Source organism: Engystomops pustulosus, chromosome 5 (genome assembly GCF_040894005.1).
Source record: "Engystomops pustulosus chromosome 5, aEngPut4.maternal, whole genome shotgun sequence".
Classification (NCBI taxonomy): domain Eukaryota; kingdom Metazoa; phylum Chordata; class Amphibia; order Anura; family Leptodactylidae; genus Engystomops; species Engystomops pustulosus.
This window is the reverse complement of record NC_092415.1, coordinates 202,390,889-202,418,708: the sequence shown is the minus strand read 5'-3', so window position 1 is coordinate 202,418,708 and position 27,820 is coordinate 202,390,889. Positions and strand designations below refer to the sequence as shown.

General features: G+C 39.7%; 1 protein-coding gene across 2 annotated transcripts in view; it reads right to left on the bottom strand.

The window, feature by feature from the left end:
• Positions 1-452: 452 nt before the first annotated feature.
• PHF14 (PHD finger protein 14) overlaps positions 453-27,820 on the bottom strand; it is a 173,984-nt gene continuing 146,616 nt past the window's right edge. The window contains exon 20 of one of the 2 annotated variants that reach the window (XR_011855946.1): positions 453-1,111. Coding sequence is in view for 1 of the 2 variants with exons in the window: in XM_072154374.1 (XP_072010475.1) it covers positions 1,058-1,111 (54 nt within the window). In the remaining variant the exon portion in view is untranslated. The remainder of the gene's footprint in view (positions 1,112-27,820) is intronic. The other variant, XM_072154374.1, reaches the window with a different exon arrangement.

Sequence of the window (27,820 nt, the reverse complement as noted above, 5' to 3'; positions counted from 1 at the left end):
AAAAAAATACCTGAAGAAAAATATTGTTTATTGTATTTTCCTGGTTTTTGGCATCGAATAGATGAAAATATACAGTAACAACAACCGTATTACAAAATTATAAACTAAAAAAAAAAAAAAAATTGGCCGTAAAAAAATAAGCAGCATGCAAACACCACAACTACACAACACAGTACAAAAAGGCTTCCCGAAAACACTGGAGCACAAACACAAAAATACCGGGACTTTTACAATATTCTACAACAAATAATAATCTCCCATTGGAATATTTCAATCCAATAAAGAAAAGGTTTACAATTTTTTATATCCAAAAAAAAAAAAAAAAAAAAAAACCACTATCACACTATAAAATTGTGGCAGAAAACTGGCCGCTCATCGCAACTGACTGGAGGGGGAAAAAAAAAAAAAAAGATGGAAGCTTAAAAATAATATAAATATACAGCAGATTGAATGAACACTGTCCGGTATTTTGGGGTTCAAACTGAAGGAAAACAGAAAAAAAATCAAAAATTTTTGCAGCTTTTTTCTTTTCCCCATTTAAGAAAAATTTAAACGTTTACTTATATTTGCCGGATGTTTATGTAGGTCAGCGAAAAAAAAAAAAGTGACAAAAGGTTCCACTTATGACCATGGACACAAAGCAATTGTAGTTAAAAAGTATTCAAAGTAAAAAAATAAAAATAAAATAAAATTTTTGCCAAACTGAGCCCTTGTCTTAAGGCCCCGTGGACATCAGCTGCTGGATACTGCGGGGCTGTTACTCTTTGTCGAGACACATGGAGCCTATACATTGAACAATATAAAGGAAATGTTCTCCTATAGTATCCTGGGGGAAAAAAATTGTGTTTTAAAAATTTACATTAAAAAAAAAAAAAAAAAACTTAGAAAACACCGCGCCTCAGTGAAAAAAGGGAATCACACGATGGAGCTGTAATACTGCCGTGTGTATACAACGTGTAGAGCTTTATACAGGATTTTTACCAATGACATTTTATACAATTGTTACAATTTTTTTTTCTTTTTTAATTGAAAAGCAAGAATTTTCCGCATTTGATTCTCACAACGTCTCCGTCGCTTGATGCTGGGATTCTGCTTCTACACTTTCATCTTCCTACAAAATAAATATAAAAAAAGAAAAATATAAGACTCAATTGATATTCACCAAATCGTAGACCAAGACATCATAACAAACACAAATTATATTCATTCACTACAAATGATTATAAAATATTATCTATTACCAACATGTGCAGCAACTAAGGAACCACAGCAATATAGTAGTTATATTCCTGTACATAGGGGGCAGTATTATAGTAGTTATATTCCTGTACATGGGGGGCAGTATTATAGTAGTTATATTCCTGTACATAGGGGGCAGTATTATAGTAGTTATATTCCTGTACATAGGGGGCAGTATTATAGTAGTTATATTCATGTACATAGGGGGCAGTATTATAGTAGTTATATTCTTGTACATAGGGGCAGTATTATAGTAGTTATATTCCTGTACATAGGGGGCAGTATTATAGTAGTTATATTCCTGTACATAGGGGCAGTATTATAGTAGTTATATTCCTGTACATAGGGGGCAGTATTATAGTAGTTATATTCTTGTACATAGGGGGCAGTATTATAGTAGTTATATTCTTGTACATAGGGGGCAGTATTATAGTAGTTATATTCCTGTACATAGGGGGCAGTATTATAGTAGTTATATTCCTGTACATAGGGGGCAGTATTATAGTAGTTATATTCTTGTACATAGGGGGCAGTATTATAGTAGTTATATTCTTGTACATAGGGGGCAGTATTATAGTAGTTATATTCCTGTACATAGGGGGCAGTATTATAGTAGTTATATTCCTGTACATAGGGGGCAGTATTATAGTAGTTATATTCCTGTACATAGGGGGCAGTATTATAGTAGTTATATTCCTGTACATAGGGGGCAGTATTATAGTAGTTATATTCTTGTACATAGGGGGCAGTATTATAGTAGTTATATTCTTGTACATAGGGGGCAGTATTATAGTAGTTATATTATTGTACATAGGAGGCAGTATTATAGTAGTTATATTCTTGTACATAGGGAGCAGTATTATAGTAGTTATATTCCTGTACATAGGGGGCAGTATTATAGTAGTTATATTCCTGTACATAGGGGGCAGTATTATAGTAGTTATATTCTTGTACATAGGGGGGGGCAGTATTATAGTAGTTATATTCTTGTACATAGGGGGCAGTATTATAGTAGTTATATTCTTGTACATAGGGGGCAGTATTATAGTAGTTATATTCTTGTACATAGGGGGGGCAGTATTATAGTAGTTATATTATTGTACATAGGAGGCAGTATTATAGTAGTTATATTCTTGTACATAGGGAGCAGTATTATAGTAGTTATATTCCTGTACATAGGGGGCAGTATTATAGTAGTTATATTCCTGTACATAGGGGGCAGTATTATAGTAGTTATATTCTTGTACATAGGGGGGGGCAGTATTATAGTAGTTATATTCTTGTACATAGGGGGCAGTATTATAGTAGTTATATTCTTGTACATAGGGGGCAGTATTATAGTAGTTATATTCTTGTACATAGGGGGGGCAGTATTATAGTAGTTATATTCCTGTACATAGGGGGCAGTATTATAGTAGTTATATACTTGTACATAGGGGGCAGTATTATAGTAGTTATAGTCTTGTACATAGGGGGCAGTATTATAGTAGTTATATTTTTGTACATAGGGGGCAGTATTATAGTAGTTATATTCTTGTAAACAGGGGGCAGTATTATAATAGTTATAGTCTTGTACATAGTGGGCAGTATTATAGTAGTTATATTCTTGTACATAGGGGGCAGTATAATAGTAGTTATATTCTTGTACATAGGGGGCAGTATTATAGTAGTTATATTCTTGTACATAGGGGGCAGTATTATAGTAGTTATATTCTTGTACATAGGGGGCAGTATTATAGTAGTTATATTCTTGTACATAGGGGGCAGTATTATAGTAGTTATATTCCTGTACATAGGGGGCAGTATTATAGTAGTTATATTCCTGTACATAGGAGGCAGTATTATAGTAGTTATATTCCTGTACATAGGGGGCAGTATTATAGTAGTTATATTCCTGTACATAGGGGGCAGTATTATAGTAGTTATATTCTTGTACATAGGGGCAGTATTATAGTAGTTATATTCTTGTACATAGGGGCAGTATTATAGTAGTTATATTCCTGTACATAGGAGGCAGTATTATAGTAGTTATATTCTTGTACATAGGGGCAGTATTATAGTAGTTATATTCTTGTACATAGGGGCAGTATTATAGTAGTTATATTCCTGTACATAGGGGGCAGTATTATAGTAGTTATATTCCTGTACATAGGAGGCAGTATTATAGTAGTTATATTCTTGTACATAGGGGCAGTATTATAGTAGTTATATTCTTGTACATAGGGGGCAGTATTATAGTAGTTGTATTCCTGTACATAGGGGGCAGTATTATAGTAGTTGTATTCCTGTACATAGGGGGCAGTATTATAGTAGTTATATTCCTGTACATAGGAGGCAGTATTATAGTAGTTATATTCTTGTACATAGGGGCAGTATTATAGTAGTTATATTCCTGTACATAGGGGGCAGTATTATAGTAGTTATATTCCTGTACATAGGAGGCAGTATTATAGTAGTTATATTCTTGTACATAGGAGGCAGTATTATAGTAGTTATATTCTTGTACATAGGGGCAGTATTATAGTAGTTATATTCCTGTACATAGGGGGCAGTATTATAGTAGTTATATTCTTGTACATAGGGAGCAGTATTATAGTAGTTATATTTATGTACATAGGGGGCAGTATTATAGTAGTTATATTCTTGTACATAGGGGGCAGTATTATAGTAGTTATATTCTTGTACATAGGGGGCAGTATTATAGTAGTTATATTCTTGTACATAGGGGGCAGTATTATAGTAGTTATATTCTTGGACGTAGGGGGCAGTATTATAGTAGTTATATTCTTGTACATAGGGGGCAGTATTATAGTAGTTATATTCTTGTACATAGGGGGCAGTATTATAGTAGTTATATTCTTGGACGTAGGGGGCAGTATTATAGTAGTTATATTCTTGGACGTAGGGGGCAGTATTATAGTAGTTATATTCTTGTACATAGGGGGCAGCATTATAGTAGTTATATTCTTGTACATAGGGGGCAGTATTATAGTAGTTATATTCCTGTACATAGGAGGCTGTATTATAGTAGTTATATTCCTGTACATAGGGGGCAGTATTATAGTAGTTATATTCTTGTACATAGGGGGCAGTATTATAGTAGTTATATTCTTGTACATAGGGGGCAGTATTATAGTAGTTATATTCTTGTACATAGGGGGCAGTATTATAGTAGTTATATTCTTGTACATAGGGGGCAGTATTATAGTAGTTATATTCTTGTACATAGGGGGCAGTATTATAGTAGTTATATTCTTGTACATAGGGAGCAGTATTATAGTAGTTATATTCTTGTACATAGGGAGCAGTATTATAGTAGTTATATTCTTGTACATAGGGGGCAGTAATATAGTAGTTATATTCTTGTACATAGGGAGCAGTATTATAGTAGTTATATTCTTGTACATAGGGGGCAGTATTATAGTAGTTATATTCCTGTACATATGGGGCAGTATTATAGTAGTTATATTCCTGTACATAGGGGGCGGTATTATAGTAGTTATATTCCTGTACATATGGGGCAGTATTATAGTAGTTATATTCCTGTACATAGGGGGCGGTATTATAGTAGTTATATTCTTGTACATAGGGGGCAGTATTATAGTAGTTATATTCTTGTACATAGGGGGCAGTATTATAGTAGTTATATTCTTGTACATAGGGGGCAGTATTACAGTAGTTATATTCTTGTACATAGAGGGCAGTAATATATTTGATCTGTGATTTATCTACACATCATAGGAGGAGATTGGCATTCTTAATGTGTGGATAAGATGAGACACCTAATATCATGGTACGCTGGTGTAAGTCTCCACACGGATGAGACATCTGCATGCTTCTGATTTGTGTGTTTGCATCTTGTCGTTCTATTTCCAGGAGCCTCTAAATCATGAGACAGAAGTGGAGCCGTCATTTTACTTCTGTAACGAGATCCTCCTTACTTTATCATTTGTTACGACAGTAAATTCCGTGGCGCAGACGCCTCACGTACGGTACAATCATATTTTTGTCCCACTGCAAATATTTTCTCGACACTGCTGTCAATTTTCCAATTACCGGTTAGGACATCCGTTATCTCAGGATCGGTGAAGGAAATAGACCCAACGACGACATCTTGGTTGGCCAGAGGATTTATAAAGGATAGTGCTGAATGACATCACCAAGTGACATCATACTGCATGAGGTTTGATTACAAGATAACATGTGTGAAGAACGTGAACGTGAACTAGAATTGACTTTTTAAAATCCCATTGTTTCAGGGGTCTCCATAGAGCGATGCTATTGCTACACTTTATATGATTTGATAAAAGACACTTGTCCATCAAGTTCAACCAAGGAAGGGAAGGGATTGGATGAGGAAGGGATTTAGGGGAAACAATTCTATATAACATAACCATCAATGTTATTTAGGTGTAAAAAGGCATCTAGACCCTTCTTGAAGCTCTCTGCTGTCCCTGCTGTGACCAGCGCCTGAGCTCGGCTATTCCACAGATTGACAGTTCTCATAGTAAAGACGCCTTGTGTCGCCTCTGGTGATTAAACCTTGTTTTCTCCAGGTGGAGACAGTGCCCCCTCGTCTTTTGATTTGATTTAATCTGGAACAACTTACCACCATATTTTTTGTATGGACCATTCATATATTTATGTAAATTAATCATGTCCCCTCGTAGTCGTCTCTTTTCCAGACTAAATACATCTTCTTGTTTTAATTTTTTCTCATAACTGAGACCCTCCATACCCCTTATTTTTGTGGCTCTATGTTGAACCCTCTTCAGAATCCTTTTTATGGACCGGTGCCCAGAACTGGACGGCATATTCCAGGTGAGGCCGAACCAATGGCTTGTACAGTGGTAATATTACATCCCTATCATGAGAGTCCAGACCTTTACTGATACACGACAAGATCCTACTGGCTTTAGAGGCAGCTGATTGACATTACATGCTGTTATTCAATTTATGATCTACTAGTAGCCCCAGGTCCTTCTCAACAAGTGACTCTTAATAATAAATATATTAAATAGTAGTGGACCAAGCACAGAACCCTGGGATACACCACTCATAACTGGTGACCATTCCGAGTAGGAATCATTGACCACAACTCTCTGGATAGGATCCTTCAGCCAGCTTTCAATCCAACTGCAAATGATTCCTGCCAAACCAATAGCCCTAATTTTACCCATCCGGGGTCTATGAGGGACATTGTCAAATGCCTTTGCAAAGTCCAAGAACACAATATCCACAGCTGCTCCTCCATCCAGGCATCTGCTCACCTCCTCATAGAAGCAGATCAGGTCAGGTTATTATACTATTTGATGTCACATACTCCAGTATATAGTCTTTTACTAACCCTTCCAATATTTTCCCCACAATGGAAGTTAGGCTTACAGGCCTGTAGTTGCCTGGCAAGGTTCTGGAGTCTGAAAGGGAAACCTTTAGGAGCCTTAAAGGGAAACCTTTGGTATCAATGGGGCCCCCACCAATCAGACAATTATAATAATTTGTAAAAGTTGTAACAATCTGAAGAGAAAAATAAAACCGAAATCATCTTTGCTCCTAGTAGAATTTTTGTGTGTACACAGATGCTGTGCAGATCTATGCATCTTAATCGGGCCCAGAGAATACAACCCTACCCTGTATCATCTACTTTCACTCCGTATAGTATATATAAGAGTAAAGGGATTGGAGAAAAAGATGAAAGCAGGATCAGACTACGCAGGAGATGTTTGTAGTCAGAAGTCTCATGGAGACCCATAGCTCTGCACAAGAGCTGAGTACAAAAAAATTTCGAAGAGGTTTCTAAATAAAATTAATCACTAAATGAGATCCATTAGTAAGATCAAAATTTGTGCCATTAAAAAATAAATAAATTAGATGTAATTTTTTAAATAAATGTATTTTTTTAATATGTAGAGGTAATCTGAACATTTGGCAGCTGGGAGGGTTAATCCTCACACCCTGCCGCTATTAATTCTTCGCAGGCTTCTCGGTGATCACTGAAGGAGGAAAAATGAACAAAAAACAAGAGCGGCAAAGACTTTATGTAAAACAAGGAACTTTGTTAATGTCAGTGGTCAACTCGCGGAGTGTTGCAGACGCTAATATCAGCCTGACTGATCGATAAATCACACTGCATACAAGGATGCGCCGCTGACACTTCCCTCTTTACTCGCCGCTAATTTAAGGAAGATTTATAGGAGCACTTCATAGACAATTAGAAGGAAAACTTTAATGAACGCCGAGTCTTAGAAGCTAAAAAATGGAGCTGCCAACTTCAGGTTTCCAAAGCTTTTTCTTTTTTATGAACACAAGAGGCCTCATGTACAGCACCGATCACCAAGGAGGAGGCCATGACACCCAGGGAACAACATGGGCACACTCCACTTGAAAACATCCTATAGCTTTTTTTCTTTATACTATAAAGTCTTAATTTTTAGTAAATTATCTTGACAAAAATATACCCTATATACTCGAGTATAAGCAGAGGGGCCCTAATTTTACCACCAAAACCTGGGAAAAAACTATTGATTTGAGTATAAGCCGAGGGTGGTAAATGCGTGGGTCACAGCCTCCCAGTAGTATAAAGCCAGCCAGCCCCCAGTAGTATATAGCCAAACAGCACCCTGTAGTATAGCCAGCACTCAGTATACAGCCAGCCAGCCCCTGTAATATATAGCCAGCCCCCTGTAGTATATATCCAGCCAGCCTCCTGTAGTATACAGCCAGCCGGCCCCCTGTAATATATAGCCAGCCCCCGGTAGTATATAGCCAGCCCCCTGTAGTATATAGCCAGCCAGCCCAGTGAAGTATAGCCGGCCCAGCGTAGTATACAGCCAGCCAGTCCCCTGTAGTATATAGCCAACCCCCTTTAGTATACGGCCTGCCAGCCCCCTTTAGTATATAGCCAGCCCCCTTTAGTATATAGCCAGCCCAGTGTAGTATATAGCCAGCCCAGTGTAGTATACAGCCAGCCAGCCCCCATTTTGCCTAGCACATAAAAAAATAAACGTAAATACTCACTCCCATCCCTAAACAGGGCTAAACCATGTTATAATACTCGCCTCTCAAAAGAGGGTGTGCCTGGTCTATCGGCCAAGGCTTCTGTAGCGACTGAGCCACTGGACACCCATCAGCGGCTGGATACCAATGGTTTCAAGGTTTCGTGGTTTCAAGGTAAACCACGCTGGGAGGTTTAGGGGGCCCAAACCTACTGTCAAATTCCCCTTAAACGTACAGTAGTAGAATTCTGGGGAAAAAAAAACCTTGGCTCCTATGATTCTCCTTAGACCAAAAGAGAGGAGAAAATAGGGGGCAAAAAGTGTAGAAGAAACTCGTATAGTACAAGAGTGACCCTCACTTTGTGTCTAAAAGGAGAAGACGTATTGAACTCACGACGAGCCCAAAAAACAATGACGAATCAGCTCGCCTGTAGACCACGTGGAACGATCACCAGTAGTACCATTATCAATTCTGTCAATTATTCCATTTCAGAGATATCCCCATTTTAATTTGTATGCTAATGAGACCGTTGCTGTACCCTGAGCATGTCTTCAGCACCCTGAGCATTACAATTCCTGCCAGGACCACTGCCCTCTACGTCAGATAAGTAGGAGATATGAGAAGCATGAGGTGACGCTGGGAGGAGAGGGAAGTAGTTAAAGGAAACTTACCATCTCGAATCTACCTACTAAAGTGGCAGGTGCAACTAATGAATGACATGGGAGCCCTTTTTTGGGGGTGAATCCTTGAGTGGCCAGTAGCTTTATAAATCTTTTATCACCTAAAATGCAAATATGTGAAAGAGGCTACTGGGGCGTGGAGTAGCCGGAGCTGAAGCTACACGGTGCGGCTACTCCACGCCCTAGTAGCCTCTATGGATCCTCCTATTACGAGATCTTCAGCGCAAGCTCCTGGTAGCTGCTCACACTTGTCCACGCTCTGTATAGACTATCTATGCAGAGCTGACGGCTGCCCGTACTTGGCTCCAACCCCGCCAGCTCAAGTGCAGATAAGTAGGAGGGGTGGAGTAGCTGCGCCATGTAGCTTCAGCTCCGGCTACTCCGCGCCCCTGTAGCCTCTTTCAGATATTTGCATATTAGGTGATAAAAAATTTATCAAGTTACAGGCCACTCAAGGATTAGCTCTAAGGGTGAAGACACACATGGCGTTTTTAGGCCGTTTTTGGGCCGTTTTTAGTTTTCAGATCGTTAAAAAAAAAACGGCCCAAAAACGGCCTAAAAACGCCATGTGTGTCTTCACCCTAAGAAGGGCTCCCATGTTATTCATAAGTTGCACCTGCCACCGGATCTAAGTTAATAGGCAGAATTGAGATGGTAGGTTTCCTGTAAGGCTGGAAACGCAGTGCTCCTTGTAATGAGGACTCACCCCGGGTACACCAACTGCCCCATTAGCATATGGATTTAAAAAAATCGCAATTTATCAGAAACAACATAATGCACAATTCTCCAAAAAATGTCCTTTCACATGGGCAGGAAAAACACCACACCTGACAGTAGAGCTACCGGGGCCCTCTCCAATCGGTCCCATTTTTTTTTTTGTGTACATCAACAATTCCAATGTAAATCCATATGGTGGATTTCCACATAGATCTACAATGAATGGGAGGCAGAGACAGTATCGAAGAGTAGAAAAAGAACGTGGCATGATTCTCTTTCCGAGAGTCACAGCTGAACCCATTTGGCCTCAACCTACCAAAATATTTGGACGAAGAATCCGACAGAAGGAACAAAGACCCTGCAGTTACCCATGGATTCATCACCATAAACAAGGACCGGGTGAAGCTCATTGAATAAAGGTCTTGGGAAATAAATCAGGTCTACTCAGACCCTACAGAAAATCCCGTAACGATAAGTAATCAGAATCACGTGAGGGTCCACAGCCGTCCGCAATGTTTAGGAGGTAGAATGGAGCCGTCTCTCCGGTGGAGGCTATTAATAGGCAGATATTCATTCCTCATGATAAATGGCAGATTCTGCCACTGGAGGAACACGGCAATAAGACAGCTGTTTGTTTCCCTAGGAAAATAGACCGAGCGACATGGATCATTTTCATAGCGGCAGCCTCGACAAGTTTGACATTTGCTTCGTGACGAATTCTGAAGCAGTCATCAAGAAAGTGTCCCCACTGGGACCACCCGCTACATGTCAGCCTAGATTTCTCTCCATTAATCCTCCCCAACGTACATGTAAAAAAAAAAAAATTAAAATTGCACTTAAAAACCAAAACTCCTACGATAAATTCAACATATTTATAAAATCTTTTGAGTTCCGAATATTTACTTGTTAAAGGAGAAAATTAAAATTTTAAGCGTTAGTCGGGAAGCTGCTGCAAGACGCGGTCTTGCCTGTAGGTGGCAGTAAAGGATCAGTTGAGTAATTTTTTTTATTTATTTTTTTTTATATATATTGCAATGCTTTAATAAGAAAGCAGTTAGTTACTCGGAGCAGTGCTGTGTGACACTCAGGATTTCTATTAAGTGTAATTTTTGTTATCAGCTGCATTCCATTTCCCAACACTGGGGCCCGACTGCTATAGGAAGAGAGAAAAAAAGGCCTTCAAAAAAATCATCACTCCCTTCCATGATAATACTTCTTAATGCATCGCCGGCAGCTTCACCTTCGCCATCGGCTGAGACGCATTTTTTATTTTGTAGGCAACTTTAAACAATGCGGCTTTTACTAGTTTAACCAATTAGATAAATTTATATATATGAAAAAATTTTAAAAAAAAATTATTATATTCAAAATTGCTAAATATGCAATAAATATCCAATAAATAATAATAATTAAAAAAGTAACAATTAAAATTTGCACTGTTTACAAGCACAAATAAATAAACATATTTTACAGAAAAAATATTTAAAAAAAAAAAAATAAATAAAATAAATAAATAAAAAATAAAAATCAGGAAATAGACTAAAATAATAATAAAAAAATAATAAGTATAAAAAAATGAAAGTAATAGACAAATAATTGTATCAACATAAAAAAAATAACTTGTAGACGTAGAGTAACTTGATGTTAATGTTTTGTTCATGCCTACAACTCAATACTCCCTCAATAGGACACTATTTTATAGATGCGTCACAGTTACTATGCCACTGGGAAAAAAACAAAATTAACACTAATAGGAATAATAAAGAATAACACAAACAACAATAACATAATATAAAAACATGAAGACAAGACCATGATAATTTATATAACAACAATAACATAATATAGATGTTACAAAACATGAATACAGACAATCCCCGATTTATACATGCAAGATAGGGTCAAATAGGTTTGTTCTTAAGTTGAATTTGTATGTAAGTCGAAACTGTATATTTTAACATTGTAGATCTATAAAAAAAATTTTTTTTGTCCCAGTGACAATTGGAGTTTCAAATTTTTTGCTGTAATGGGACCAAGGATTATTAATAAATCTTCATTACAGACACCTTACAGCTGATCATTGCAGCCTGGGACTATAGTAACATTCTGAGAGGTTATAGTGGGCAGAGGAGTCGGTCTTTAACTAGGGGTCGTCTGTAAGTCGGGTGTCCTTAAGTAGGGGACGGCCTGTACAAGACAATTATAATTTATGTAACAACAGTAATTAATCATTTATATACAATGGTAGCAAAAAAAAAAAGAAAAAAAAAAGATATGTGACCCCCTTACTAAAATATATCTAATTAAAAATTGTATAAAAAAAATTATTTAACTTGATTTTAATTAAAAAAAAAAAAATTCAAATTTTGATTTAACATTTTTTGCTTTTCCACAGATAAACTCGTCACTAGTTTATCGCTAATTTATTTATAGTTTGGATCACTTTAAGGTTCAAAAAACTAGTTTTTTCTGTATTTACAATTTGCAAAAATTAAATAATTGAAGAAATTAAATATATTGAAGACAATGGGCACCTCAGACTCAAAAATGGCGCCTCCAACGCTCGCGGAATTGTACATTTAGGACAATTTAAAGTAAGAGGTAAAATGGGCGAATTCATTGCTCCTGATCAAAATTAATTAAAATCTTAATGTTCTACGGTTTCGCCATAATTCTTTAAATGGAGCATTTACTTTATAGCTTTCAGCCTTCGGTTCATTAAATAAAGTTCAGAATGCGTGTTACGCGCTACATTAAGCCCCCGCGGCCCCGGCACTTCCTTGTTTCTTCTTGCACTTTTCCATTGCAGCGAGTAAAGCGATCGAGAAGAAGCAATTATCAGCCGTGGAGCCGAGGATTTGGGGATTCTAAGTTCTAATGCACAGGACAATTAATAGCCCCAACATCTCCCCCATCTAATCGCGTCCTGACATGTCTGACAGGAAACGGATAATTAAACTTACAGCAAGATACGAAGATGACAACTGGAGCCACGTCACTCATCATTACTCAATTAGTAATTCCCATAGTAACAGAGCAAGAAGAGTAACAACATAAGAAGAGACAAAAATGTGATAACAACACAAGTCACCCCAGCATAATCCGAAACACCTCCTGAGCATAGCTGTATTATAGCAGTTATATTCTTATACATAGGGGGCAGTATTATAGTAGTTATATTCCTGTACATAGGGGGCAGTATTATAGTAGTTATATTCCTGTACATAGGGGGCAGTATTATAGTAGTTATATTCTTGTACATAGGGGGCAGTATTATAGTAGTTATATTCTTGTACATAGGGGGCAGTATTATAGCAGTTATATTCTTATACATAGGGGGCAGTATTATAGTAGTTATATTCTTGTACATAGGGGGCAGTATTATAGTAGCTATATTCTTGTACATAGGGGGCAGTATTATAGTATTTATATTCTTGTACATAGGGGGCAGTATTATAGTAGTTATATTCCTGTACATAGGGGGCAGTATTATAGTAGTTATATTCTTGTACATAGGGGGCAGTATTATAGTAGTTATATTCTTGTACATAGGGAGCAGTATTATAGTAGCTATATTCTTGTACATAGGGGGCAGTATTATAGTAGATATATTCTTGTACATAGGGGGCAGTATTATAGTAGTTATATTCCTGTACATAGGGGGCAGTATTATAGCAGTTATATTCTTGTACATAGGGGGCAGTATTATAGTAGTTATATTCCTGTACATAGGGGGCAGTATTGTAGTATATTCTTGTACATAGGGGGCAGTATTATAGTAGTTATATTCTTGTACATAGGGGGGCAGTATTATAGTAGTTATATTCCTGTACATAGGGGGCAGTATTATAGTAGTTATATTCTTGTACATAGGGGGCAGTATTATAGTAGTATATTCTTGTAAATAGGGGGCAGTATTATAGTAGTTATATTCTTGTACATAGGGGGCAGTATTATAGTAGTTATATTCCTGTACATAGCGGGAAGTATTATAGTAGTTATATTCTTGTACATAGGGGGCAGTATTATAGTAGTTATATTCCTGTACATAGGGGGCAGTATTATAGTAGTTATATTCTTGTACATAGGGGGCAGTATTATAGTAGTATATTCTTGTAAATAGGGGGCAGTATTATAGTAGTTATATTCTTGTACATAGGGGGCAGTATTATAGTAGTTATATTCCTGTACATAGCGGGAAGTATTATAGTAGTTATATTCTTGTACATAGGGGGCAGTATTATAGTAGTTATATTCCTGTACATAGGGGGCAGTATTATAGTAGTTATATTCCTGTACATAGGGGGCAGTATTATAGTAGTTATATTCTTGTACATAGGGGGCAGTATTATAGTAGTTATATTACTGTATATAGGGGGCAGTATTATAGTAGTTATATTACTGTATATAGGGGGCAGTATTATAGTAGTTATATTCCTGTACATAGGGGGCAGTATTATAGTAGCTATATTCTTGTACTTAGGGGGCATTATTATAGTAGTTATATTCTTGTACATAGGGGGCAGTATTATAGTAGTTATATTCCTGTAAATAGGGGGCAGTATTATAGTAGTTATATTCTTGTACATAGGGGCAGTATTATAGTAGTTATATTCTTGTACATAGGGGCAGTATTATAGTAGTTATATTCTTGTACATAGGGGCAGTATTATAGTAGTTATATTCTTGTACATAGGGGGCAGTATTATAGTAGTTATATTCTTGTACATAGGGGGCAGTATTATAGTAGTTATATTCTTGTACATAGGGGGCAGTATTATAGTAGTTATATTCCTGTACATAGGGGGCAGTATTATAGTAGTTATATTCTTGTACATAGGGGGCAGTATTATAGTAGTTATATTACTGTATATAGGGGGCAGTATTATAGTAGTTATATTCCTGTACATAGGGGGCAGTATTATAGTAGTTATATTCCTGTACATATGGAGATTAAGAGAATTGTGTCTTTAAGTAATTGGTCACTTCTTGTGTACTTAAACCAGACCAATAAGCCAAAGAGCAGGGCAACTCTAGAACAAGCAGTGGCGGATCGGGGAATATTTCGCCCTTCTTTATAAAAAAAACTTTTCTAAGCTTGATTGTACTTTACCAAATCAGAATTAACCCCAGTCATAGGGGAGGAACTAGGTGAACGCACTCATTGTTATGCCCAGACGTTAGTTATATTCTGTACATGGATAACTCAATTTGGTTATTTTGGCGAAATCTTATGATAAAATAATAGCTCTGAGTGACCACCCGATTAACCCAACGGAGGCCACTTATGACATCCTGCTCACTGCAAGCACGTGGCATAATCCGTACACCGTTTCCGCCATTGCTTGTAATTAACTGCTGTATGCTTCTTCCTGCAAGAGTCCAAAATACTTTATGAAGCGATAAAGTGAACAACATGAGCAATGGCCTTGGGTATGGAGATAAAATCTGATTAGCACTGGCTGGAATACAGGCGGCTCTCCTGCCACCGAGGGACAGCAGCTCCTGTCAGATTACTGGCTGCTACGAGTCAGAAGGAATTAGTTTGACCTGCTGATCCAATGGCTAGTCATTAGTCAAAGTGCGTCTCTGGAGAAATAGATTCCCCTCTCCGCAAACACTGTAATTAACTGTGAGGTTTACACAGGTGATTATTATAGGAGGCTCGTCCCCGCCTGACAGCAAGAATTTCTATATCCGCAGGTGAAAATTAACTCTGTATTCTATGGATTGGAACAAGTATCGGTAGTACTGCCCGGGACCTTCACACAAGCTTCTTCAAAATAACAAATTTTGGTTTCCTACCCATCCGTGGTGCTTAGATAGGGCTTCGTATTTCATACCTCGCAACCGGACGGTCCTGGAATGTAAGGTCTGTCCTACCTTATCCCTACCTACCTTATACCCTGTCCAGAGCTCCAACTCTGTGTCATTAGTTGAGTATAATGGTGGAGCTGGGAGCACGAGTTTCCCCACTTCACCATGAGGTCTTCTTCGTGGTCAGCAGGCCGGTCTTACAGAAAAACTAGCAGGCTGTGGCAGGGGAATAGGAAAAGGGTGCAGTACACCATGTGGGAGCCATTAAGGGGCACAATAATCGGTGGTCAAAAGGGTGTGAAATAGGACTTGGGAGGTAAATATTGAGAACCTTCCTTCAAAGAGGTGGCTGGTTCCTCAGAGAGCGGTCAAATCTGAAAACCATATCACGTAAATGCTGGTGCTATGCCAAAAACCACCGAACATTCTTAACAAGTATCTTGGGTAGGGGCATTTATCAAGATACATTTCTCAAAAATGATGTATTTGTATCATTTCTATGGTATGGGAACCTGTAGGACACCGATTCCATAGTAATAGGTCAAATCTATCAAAGCTTGAGACACGTTGAAGGACATTTACCAGTGCATCATGCCGAGTATTTTGTTGGCTTTTGCACAATGTTGGTTTCGCTAATATGGGTTCTCCTTCCAGAGCAAAAAGTCTAACCAACAAAACCAAATAATGTTCCCAGGGGCCTCTTGCAAGTGCCCAACACCGCCTAAAAATCATGACTTGGTGTGGCAGGAGATTTACACAAATTATGGAGGTGTTCACACAATTTTTAAGGGTTTCCTATCACCATGTGTCCCTGAGTTATGATAGATTTCAGAAGTAGCTTCACTTGGCTTTGATAATTTGGTCTTAATGTGTTAGTTTTGACTCCTAGAAGAACCTCAGAATCAGCTAAACAAATTACTAATGATAAATCCCCCCTGGTGTGTACTTTCTATTACGCCGTGTGAATAGTTGCTGACAAGGACTGTGAAGTGCACTGTATATGTACACTGAAGAACCAGACAGACCATGAATGTTACATGATTTGCCTTTGTCACAGTCAATTAAGTGTGCACCTTCCTGGTCACCTGTCACTCAATGATCCATATTATAACCTCACCGCTCAACAAGGCATCAAGTGCTGGCGATAATTCCGGTATGTCATGTCCAATGCCAGCACGGAAATGACTTGGGAATCATCTTCCATATGGTTGGATAGGAAGACATCCGAGACTTTATCATCGGAGTACAAGGCCAATAGTACTCTTTTGGAATGGACACCACAGACGGTTGATTTTGTTAGCCAAGCCATGCATGAAGTTCCTCAGATGAAGGTTGTCCTGGTTTCCCAGCTCGGCTCATGTCACCAGCTCTGATTCGATGACCATTGCTCGATGTTGACTATAGACACTTTTGGCCCAGCCGACAATGTCTATAGTACAACAGAGGACCATTGGAGTAGGAAGATGGAGTAAGTTGAGTAACTTTTTTCCTGCCTCCAATGACCTCAGCACAGCTAGAAATCAGGGGCAGATTGAGACTGCCATGGACTGTATGAATATTATTGCCCCTACAAGTCTGGAATCACCACCTACATCTGGTGCTAGAATCAGCTTCTTGGGGAATGGAGGATGCGTCCCTTCTGATGCTCTCAATCTGTGGTTTCCGAACCTTTGAAGGACCTTAAGTGAATCTTGTGTAAGGTTCTTCTGAGTATAAAATTTGGGTGGCCATGGGACCCGTAAAAGGCTTGGTCGCCGGGCTACCACCCAAGCCACCTATATTATAATCCAATCTTATGTTCATGTGTATTGAGTGCAGGAACAGATGTACAAGGATTTTATAGGTGAAGATCTTTTGGGTTTGGGTGCCCAAGGGCTCCGTAGAAGGCTTCGGCCCCAGGCTATCGCCCAATCTGCCTATATTATAACCCTCTATTATAAAAAAAAAACCTCTTTAAAGGGAACCTGTAAAAAAAAATCTCCCCCATAGTCCAGCAAATATGACTCTAGTGATAGGTTTAAGCGATTACGTAATTCCAACTTTATAAACTTTATCAAAAATCAAGCAACACAAAGTGTAAGAGCCAAACAAAAAGTAACCACCCACCACAAAGAACACTCACAAGCCTAACAGCTCAGCCTTCACCTTCCTCCCTTATGATTAATCTTACATCTAGCTCCTCTCAACTCCATAAACTCCATAATCAATCCTTTGAGCAAAAAAAAAAAAAAAAAACCTGATGTCAAGTGTATTCCGTCGCATTAAACTAATGTAATTTATAAACACAGTTCACTAAAAGCATCTGGAACCTTCATTTCAGTTTTGCTGATACAACTCCGACTCTTCTAATCAGATGCTTCTCAGGAAATAGGATTCATATTTCCAAATGCAATCTTCATACAGGTATGCAAAGTGAGCTAATTTACCAAAGCCACTCACCGATAAATTAGTCTTACCAGCAAAACACAAAATCTTCCACAAACTAAGATACAGAGGAATTAAAGTGGAAAATTAATAGACAAATCATCCAACAAGGAAGGGGAAAAAAAAAAAAAGTAAATATATTTTGGAACTGAAAACAGCATTAACAGTTTTTATAATAGAGAGTTACACTCCGAGCCGAATGAGATTACTTAAAATGTTAAAGTCTCCTAGGAAACGGGTAATAATCCCGTGTTATTTCATTCAAAAGTTAACAGGAGAGAAAATTTCAAAACTAAAAATATCACCATTAGTCGACTTATTATCGATTCTGGAATCGCTTAGTTTGGTCTCCTTACGACAAACCAAAAGAACCAATATTCAAGCTCAACTAATTAACGATTCTACAATCGCTTAGTTTGGTCTCTTAACGACAAACCAAAAGAACCAATACTCTGGCTGATCTCATTATCGATTCTACAATCGCTTAGTTTGGTCTCTTAACGACAAACCAAAAGAACCAATACCTTGGCTGATCTCATTATTGATTCTACAATTGCTTAGTTTGGTCTCTTAACGACAAACCAAAAGAACCAATACTCTAGCTGATCTCATTATCGATTCTACAATCGCTTAGTTTGGTCTCTTAACGACAACCAAAAGAACCAATATTCAAGCTTATCTAATTATCGATTCTACAATCGCTTGGTTTGGTCTCTTAACGACAAACCAAAAGAACCAATACTCTGGCTGATCTCATTATCGATTCTACAATCACTTAGTTTGGTCTCTTAACGACAAACCAAAAGAACCAATACCAATTCTACGATACTGTAGAATCGATAATGAGATCAGCCAGAGTATTGGTTCTTTTGGTTTGTCGTTAAGAGACCAAACTAAGCGATTGTAGAATCGATAAGGAGATCAGCCAATCGCTTAGTTTGGTCTCCTAACGACAAACAAAAGAACAAATATTCCAGCTCATAATTTGGTTGTTACTATGGCTTTCAACATTTGTCTATATGGAAAAATCCAGAAAATGTTTCATAAAAATGTATGCATTTTGGACCCTTGTCTATAAAGGAGAATGGACGTCCACAGATTCCTGTCCCTCCACACAAGCCAGAAAGATGTGTACACATTGCTTTAGTCAAGTCTATCGGTGTGAGGACAAGCTTGATAGCTGGGAACACTATATTTTTTGAGTAACCCCATTAGAAGTATGGAAAGGGCAAAAGTTGAGGAAAAAAAACACCAAGATAAAATTGAAATTCTATAAAAATCAAACATAAGACTAGATGATCTATTGAAAGCCTATAGCTGTGGCCATGAGTGACTATTGGTCCTTCAAAATGGGCACCTGATCCGTCCACAATACGACTGACGATACAGAGGAAAACACGGAGAACAAGAGGAATAAAAGAAGCTGAAGGACACGAGGAAGCGAAGGAACAACACGAGGAGAACGAAGAATAAAACCAGTTGAAGAGGAAGATTAAGAAGAGGTGTAAGAACCATAATAATAAATCTTTATTTATAGGGCGCCGTAGGATTCTGCGGTGCTTATAATTCCAAAAATTAAAAAGGAAAAAAAAGAGAAGGTGGAAGAACATGGACAGATGTCGTCGGCTGAATCGGTCAATTTTTTGAACTTGTTTCTTAATGGGCTCCCACTATTTTTAGTTTTTGAGCTATGGACGTGATTGTTGTGGCGTTTTTATTGGGAGTAATGGATGAGGGTTATTTAAAGGGAACTGGTCATCAGCAGCCTTTTTTCTGGCTCCCCCATGTCCCCATAGAGAATAGTGTGCACATTGCCAAAGTGTTTTTTTTTTTTTAAATAAAACTGTATTTTTCCAATAAAAAGAAAAGTTAGATGAAAGTTCACCTTTTTCTCTGCAGAGCAGTGTCCCATGGGAGTGGTTCCACACCCTCGGGAAACCGCTCCTTCATGCATCTATTTGTAATAGGAAGGATATGGGTGTTTTTAAATTTGAATTTAGGGTGTGGGGGGGAGGGACCGCTCCTCACTGGCCACGCCCATGGGACACTGCTCTGCAGAGAGAAAAACTTTCATCTAATTTTACTTTTTAACTGAAAAGTATTATAACATTTGGCAATGTGCACACTATTCTCTATGGGGACATGGGGGGGGGGGGGGCAGAAGAAGGGCTCCCAATGACAGGTTCACTAATTATTTTTATGCTCATAATTTTAAGACACTTTGCACCCACATCCTGGCGATCACGTTTTTTTATTGTGTGACTATGCTCTATGAAGAGTAGAAAGAAAAAGAAGAAGGAGGAGGTGAGCAAGAAGGATATAAGTGCAAGAGGAAGAAAGAGCGTACGTAAAAGAATAAAAGAAAAACTGGAAGTCGAAGAGTAAAAAGAAGATGAATCAGCAGAAGGGTAGAAGAGATGAAGGCGAAAAAACAAGAGGACCTAGCAGAAAAGTAAAAAAGAAATGGAAAAAGAAAGAATAAAATGAGCTGGAAGAAATAAAAAAGAATTGTAACAAGAATAAAGAAGTGGAAGGAGAATACAAGGGGCGGAAAAAAGAAAAAGTAGAAAAAAAAAGAAGGAGGAAATAATTGGAAGAGGTCGATTAAAAGATGGGAAGAAGGAAAGGAGCTTAAGAATAAAGAACAAAAGAAATGGAAATGAAAAACAAAAAGAATAAAACAATAAAATTAGACAAATGAGCAGAAAAAAAAAAAGAAAAAAAAAAAAGGAAAAGTAAAGGAGGTAAAGAGAAGAAACACTCCGAGTCTGAGAGTATGACAGATCTAATAAGTACTGACAGCAGTGAGGATCAGGGTGGCTATGAGCACTTTTCTATATGAAGGCAGTTGACCTTTACTCAAATCTACCATGAGAATCCATCCTGATAAACCAGGGACATCACTCATAGACCCAGGCACCGGGACTGTGGGAATCTTCTTATATTAGTTATCTATGGCCTCCTTCCTTGTAAAAATCAATTTTTAAAATTATGCTAATGAGTCGGAAGGGCTCTGGGGGTGTAACCAGAGGACCCCCCTATGCTTCATCTTCATAGACTGTTACACTGTTCCAGCCTTCTGCTCAGTGTACCAGCCTGTGAAGATAATTTTAAAAGTAGATTTAAGAGGAAGGAGGCCATGGATAACAAATATAGGAAGATACTCATAGATCTAGGCAGCTTGACTAAGTGCCCCTGGTTTATCATGATGGATTTTGATTTACGGGAGTATTCCCATGTAATACATTGATGACATATTGCTAGGTTATGCCATCTCTTTAGGATCCACTGGTTTAGCACCTTTACCAATCCTTAGTGTGACTCTGCAGACTCTTAAGATTTTCCTGCTGAGCGATGCACTTGAGAACAACAGTTCTCATACAGAGCTGGTGAAGGGGACAGATGGGGTCAAGTTAAAAGGTCATAGTGTCACCCATACCTGGTGACAACCCATCGATAGATAGATGGGGGACCCCTTTAATTTACAGAGTAATAAAAAAAATTCAAAATCCATATATACTCGAGTATAAGCCTAGTTTTTCAGCACAAAAAAAATGTGCTGAAAGCCCAAACTTGGCTTATACTCGAGTAAAAAAAAATATAGGTTTTACCAGGTTTTTGTGGTAAAATTAGGGGCCTTGGCTTATACTTGGGTCGGCTTATACTCGAATATATACGGTATATGAGCTGAAGAACTAAAACCATGCAATAAATATATAACATGTTGTGTTCGGGCCAATAGGAAATACAAAATTATAAATATTCCCAAAATAAAATGAGCTACTTATTTCCTGGTGGAATAATGTGATCTTTACTTTTACATCATGTACCAAAACAACATGAAAGAGATTAACAAAAGAAAACCGAATGTAAAGTTCACAGCAGGCGTTTTGGCTGGTTCTCCGCAGCTTTAAAAACGCGCTTGTGCGGGGACTCGGCGCTTTTTTCATGTTCGGCGCGGCTGTAATTAAACAAAGTGCAAGGGCCTGGTGTGTCGTCAAACACAAGTCCTCAGATTCCAGGAGCTGCTGATTAGATAGCAGCCTTACAAAAAAAACCAAAAACGCTGGAAAAATTGTTACAAAGCCCTTATTTTTCTTTTACAGGCTGTGACCGGGTTACGTACTGGATCGGTTCTTTAGGTTTGTACTTAAGTTGAATTTGCATTTGCAGATTTTATAATTGCAATTCCAGAAAAAAAAAAATTTGTCCCAGTGACAATGGGATTTTCAAAATTTTGTGCTCTCATGGGAACAAAGATTAGCAATACAGCTTCATTACAGACACCTTATAGCATTGCAGCCTGGGACTATAGTAACATCCAGAGAGGTCACAGGGGGCAGAGGGTTCCGTCTGTAATTAGGGTCCGTCTGCAAGTCGGAGACAATATATTGCTAATATCTTGCTTTCCTTTTATACCCTGCCTCTTGCAGGCTGTAATAGGAGTCCTAAAAAAGTCAGAATCAATATGGCAATGTTTGTGTACGTGATGAGGTCGGCTGTCTGCCTCTCCATACTAGGTAAAGGACTTATTGATGGCACATGCACTAAAACTATATACTGTATATACTCGGGTATAAGCCGAGACCCCTACTTTTAACAAAAATAAATGGAAAAACCTATTGATTCGAATATAAGCCGAGGGTGGGAAATGCATTGGTCACAGCATCCCAGTATATAGCCTTCCAGCCCCTGTAGTATATAGCCTGCCAGCCCCATGTAGTATATAGCCAGACAGCCCCCTGTAGTATATAGCCAGACAGCCCCCTGTAGTATATAGCCAGACAGCCCCCTGTAGTATATAGCCAGACAGCCCCCTGTAGTATATAGCCAGACAGCCCCCTGTAGTATATAGCCAGACAGCCCCCTGTAGTATATAGCCAGACAGCCCCCTGTAGTATATAGCCAGACAGCCCCCTGTAGTATATAGCCAGACAGCCCCCTGTAGTATATAGCCAGACAGCCCCCTGTAGTATATAGCCAGACAGCCCCCTGTAGTATATAGCCAGACAGCCCCCTGTAGTATATAGCCTGCCAGCCCCATGTAGTATATAGCCAGACAGCCCCTGTAGTATAGAGCCAGACAGCCCCCTGTAGTATAGAGCCAGACAGCCCCCTGTAGTATAGAGCCAGACAGCCCCCTGTAGTATAGAGCCAGACAGCCCCCTGTAGTATATAGCCTGCCAGCCCCATGTAGTATATAGCCAGACAGCCCCCTGTAGTATATAGCCAGACAGCCCCCTGTAGTATATAGCCAGACAGCTCCTGTAGTATATAGCCAGCCAGCCCCCTGTAGTATAGTCAGACAGCCCCTGTAGTATATAGCCAGACAGCCCCCTGTAGTATATAGCCAGACAGCCCCCTGTAGTATATAGCCAGACAGCCCCCTGTAGTATATAGCCAGACAGCCCCTGTAGTATATAGCCTGCCAGCCCCATGTAGTATATAGCCAGACAGCCCCCTGTAGTATATAGCCAGACAGCCCCCTGTAGTATATAGCCAGACAGCCCCCTGTAGTATATAGCCAGACAGCCCCCTGTAGTATATAGCCAGACAGCCCCCTGTAGTATATAGCCAGACAGCCCCTGTAGTATATAGCCTGCCAGCCCCATGTAGTATATAGCCAGACAGCCCCCTGTAGTATAGAGCCAGACAGCCCCCTGTAGTATATAGCCAGACAGCCCCTGTAGTATATAGCCAGACAGCCCCTGTAGTATATAGCCAGACAGCCCCCTGTAGTATATAGCCAGACAGCCCCTGTAGTATATAGCCAGACAGCCCCTGTAGTATATAGCCAGACAGCCCCTGTAGTATATAGCCAGACAGCCCCCTGTAGTATATAGCCAGACAGCCCCCTGTAGTATAGAGCCAGACAGCCCCCTGTAGTATATAGCCAGACAGCCCCCTGTAGTATATAGCCAGACAGCCCCCTGTAGTATATAGTCAGACAGCCCCTGTAGTATATAGCCAGACAGCCCCTGTAGTATATAGCCAGACAGCCCCTGTAGTATATAGCCAGACAGCCCCTGTAGTATAGAGCCAGACAGCCCCCTGTAGTATAGAGCCAGACAGCCCCCTGTAGTATAGAGCCAGACAGCCCCCTGTAGTATAGAGCCAGACAGCCCCCTGTAGTATATAGCCAGACAGCCCCCTGTAGTATACAGCCTGCCATATACAAAAAATGTACTCACCTTCCCCAGCAGGTCCTCTTCAATCCATCACGACTCCAGCGCACACAATAGAATGTCAGCGTGCGGCTGACGGCGCAATGCCTGTGACGGAGCCGATGCTGGAGCATTGAGGTATAGAAAAGGACCTGCCGGGAGGGGGGAGGATCACGCGCTGGTAGGTGAGTACACTTTTTGGTTTATTTTCTTGACTCAAGCACATTTTTTGTTCTGAAAAACTCGCCTTATATATACGGTAGGTTATAAAGCTGGAAGAAGATGGCTTTGTTTAGTCTATAGCTGAGCGGTCTGAGAGACAAAAGCTTTGCAACTGATCAGCAGATGGAGTATTCTGCTCCATCCATACAAAGTTTTTCGGAGGGCACCAATAAGCGAGTACTTCTCACTACTACTGCTTTTCCCATTCTCATTCGTTATGGCACCAAAATTAAACTGCATGGACAGATTGCCCTGAAACGTATCCCACGCAATTGGGAGGGGCCCCGTCATGGTAGAAGGACAAAAGCTCCGACCACTGACTAATAAAAAACAGCTGCTTAGGGTAAACAGGGAGGAGCATGCTCCTTGTACCCCTTGGTGTGACGTAGCACTGCCAGGAGCCACCGTCCTCCGCTCAGTCTAAATCGGAGGGGTAAAAACTAGACCAGAAAGAGAAAACTTTGCAGGGGGCCCAAAAAATACCAACTTGCTCCTGAGGAGAAGCAGTTAAACCTTCATCTTTCTGGTGAATATTAAAAGCCTAAACCGTAATATCCTGATAAACATTTCTAAATAGCTTTGTAATTGCCTGGTGACCCGAAGTAGCCAGGTCTGTAGAAAGATTGTGAGGGCTGTGACCTGACCGGGGTCATAAATGGACAACAATGAGGCAGCAATGACTTGAACAGACAATAACGATGCAGACACTTTCTGGTAAAGGAGGGGGTTATAAACATTCCCTTTAATGTAGTGTCTGGAAACTAATGAGAGTTAGAATTAAAACACCGGGATGTTAATGATATTCTTATTTTTAGAAGAATTTCATTAGATCTTCTAGTGTAAGGTTGAAGTACATAAGGTGGATTATTATAGCAGTACTTGCTGTACTAGGAATATTGGGGCTATGCTGGAGGCAGCTCCCGAAGCATCGTGACATGACTTGGGATAAGAGACAAATAGGGTGGGGTAACCTGCAGGTGAACAAGTGACACAACCGGTGGTCCCCCAGTGCTGTGGGTAGCACATGGCATATTAAACAGATATTATCTTTAGACACTGATATTATAAAATAACTCAAAGAGCTAAGATGGTCCAAGCTGAAAGCAGGAGCCAGTCAGCAGGTCAGGGACAGAGTTCCCAGGACCATAACAGTCTGAGGTGACGACTACAAAGTAAAGATGAGCGGAACGATGGTCGGGTTCAGGTCTCTCAATACGACAAATTACCGGAGTGGCAGCTGGGAAGCCAATTTGAGAAATTGATGCTCCTAGCAACCGGCCAAGGCCAGGGTCGCAAATCTGGCAATATGTCCGGGTCAGACAGCCAAACCCTAATGAGATTATTGGGTCTGCAAATCTCTACTAGCAAGTTAGCTAGTACTGAGAGAAGTTTGTGTTAAATTTGGGAATGTGTAAATCATATAACATTTACAGTGGCGGCCCCTAGGCATCCAACTCCGACATCGGAGAGAAAAACTAAGTTTCTTACAGAAGAAAAGGCTTGGGGGAATCAATGGGTTTACTTGCATATATATAATTATAAATCAAGATCCCCTATTCTGATTGACACTGTGTCTATGCTCTACAAGTAGATCTACATCTTTCCATAGTTGATGGCCAATGGATTCAATAGGTCTGAAGTTAATGGGAACCTGTCGAAAACCATTTGCCCTATTTGAGCCCCAAACAAAATCGCTCTACTTCCCCGGTCCACTGCTTTGGCCGCCTGTTCTGTATTTTTGGGTTATCGAAGCCCAGCTTCAGTGAGTATGTGCAATGAAGTCAAGTTGTACTGCTCCAGCTTCATGAAACACAAGGCAGGTACCAGGAGCCCTAGCGCTAGTGCTGGGTTCGGATACTAAATCACTGGCCATGAGGACATGTGGGCGGTTGAGGTGTCTAAATCACCCTTAGAGGTCCTTGTTAAGGAAACATGGGTATGTTGTATTGTGTTAGGACCATCCTAATTTGGTAGAAATATGGAAATAATTTAAGAAAGGAGATTGCCAAACTAAGCATAGTCGAGTCATACTTGGTTGTCTAAAGATGAGCCTTAAAGTTATAGATCAACATAAACTTGTATGAGAGGAAAGGCTCCGACAACGTCTTCTCTACTGCCGAGGACATCGTACATGTTTTACCTTAATCCCATCCTCTCTCAGCTTACAGGATGTCCTCTCATGTGACAGGACAGAACAATCTGACAAAGTCCGTAACAAGCCGAAAACACGGGGTGACAGCTGCGAGGTGCTCATCGTGGACAGCCTATTATTCACTACACATGAGGATCCGGCGTATGGAAATTGCTACTTGTCACCGCACGTTCCTGTTAGACTAACACCCACCTAACAGATGACAATGATTCACAAGGAGGAAGGAGCAAGGTTTTCCAGTTTTGGCTCAAGTGTACGGTGGAGGGTACCAGATGCAACAATGTCATAAGCAAGTTCTAAAGTTTTGTATCACAACAATGGGGCACATCCACGGACCGCGATTCCGTCGGGTTTTCCCGAATATTTCCGTTTTGCGCCAAATTGCCCCAGGTTTTGGTGCACGTGATCAAAATGTGAAATCCGTCGCAAGATCATGCACTTACATGCACCGGGAAGAAGAAGGTGAACTCCGGCGGACCTCGGCACAGCAGCGACACCTGCAGGAAATTGGATGCACGACCCAAATCCTCATCGGACAACGCACCGAGGGATCGCGACAGGACCGGGTAAGTAAATGTGCCCCTATGTGTCGGAAGGAACCGCCTCGTATTCTTTCAATTAAACTCGTTGATCTAGACAATATCTATCTATCTGCTCCATAGAGGTGCTGCAGGGTACTGCAGCTTTGTCCAATTGAGACTCTTCAGATCCTAAATTCATGACCTGTAGTGAGGATAGGCAAGCAGTTCCAAAAGTCGGATAAAGTGAGAGTCCAGATTAAGCCGCCCCTTCTCCTGCCATGCTGTAGAACGCCTCTTCTGTACATCACCCCGTGTAATTATTGCCTTATTTCGGCTTGCAGTGAGCTCTTTTTTCGGCGCTTTATAACGTATTATTATACATGTACAGCTGAACTTATGTAAAAATATCACAGTTCTACAAATAGATCCACAGCGCGGACAAGGAAATGTGCAGTAAGGTCCATCAGTCAATAATATGAAAAATAATATCAGATAGTTGAAGGGGAAAAATGGAAACAAAAATCAGGTACCCATGTGCTTACTCCAACCCCAAACTCCACAGGGGAAGTACTTACCTACAGATTGAGAATAAAGACTGCTGGATTTTAACATTAACATTCTGGTGCTGGACCCATCATCCATTATACTCAATCATACAGCTATTATAGAGAGAGGACTAAACTCGGAGACAACTGTTAAAGGAAATTTACATAGAACAACTGCCTAGTGGGTCCAGGCAACACAAAGTGCTATAACATTGGTAATTAAAAACTACAGCCAACATATCCAGACTGGGCATTCATAACTATAATAGTGCGTTATAGAGGGAGGTCCAGACTACACAATCATACTACTATTAAAGGGAAGGTCTAGACTACACAGCTAAAC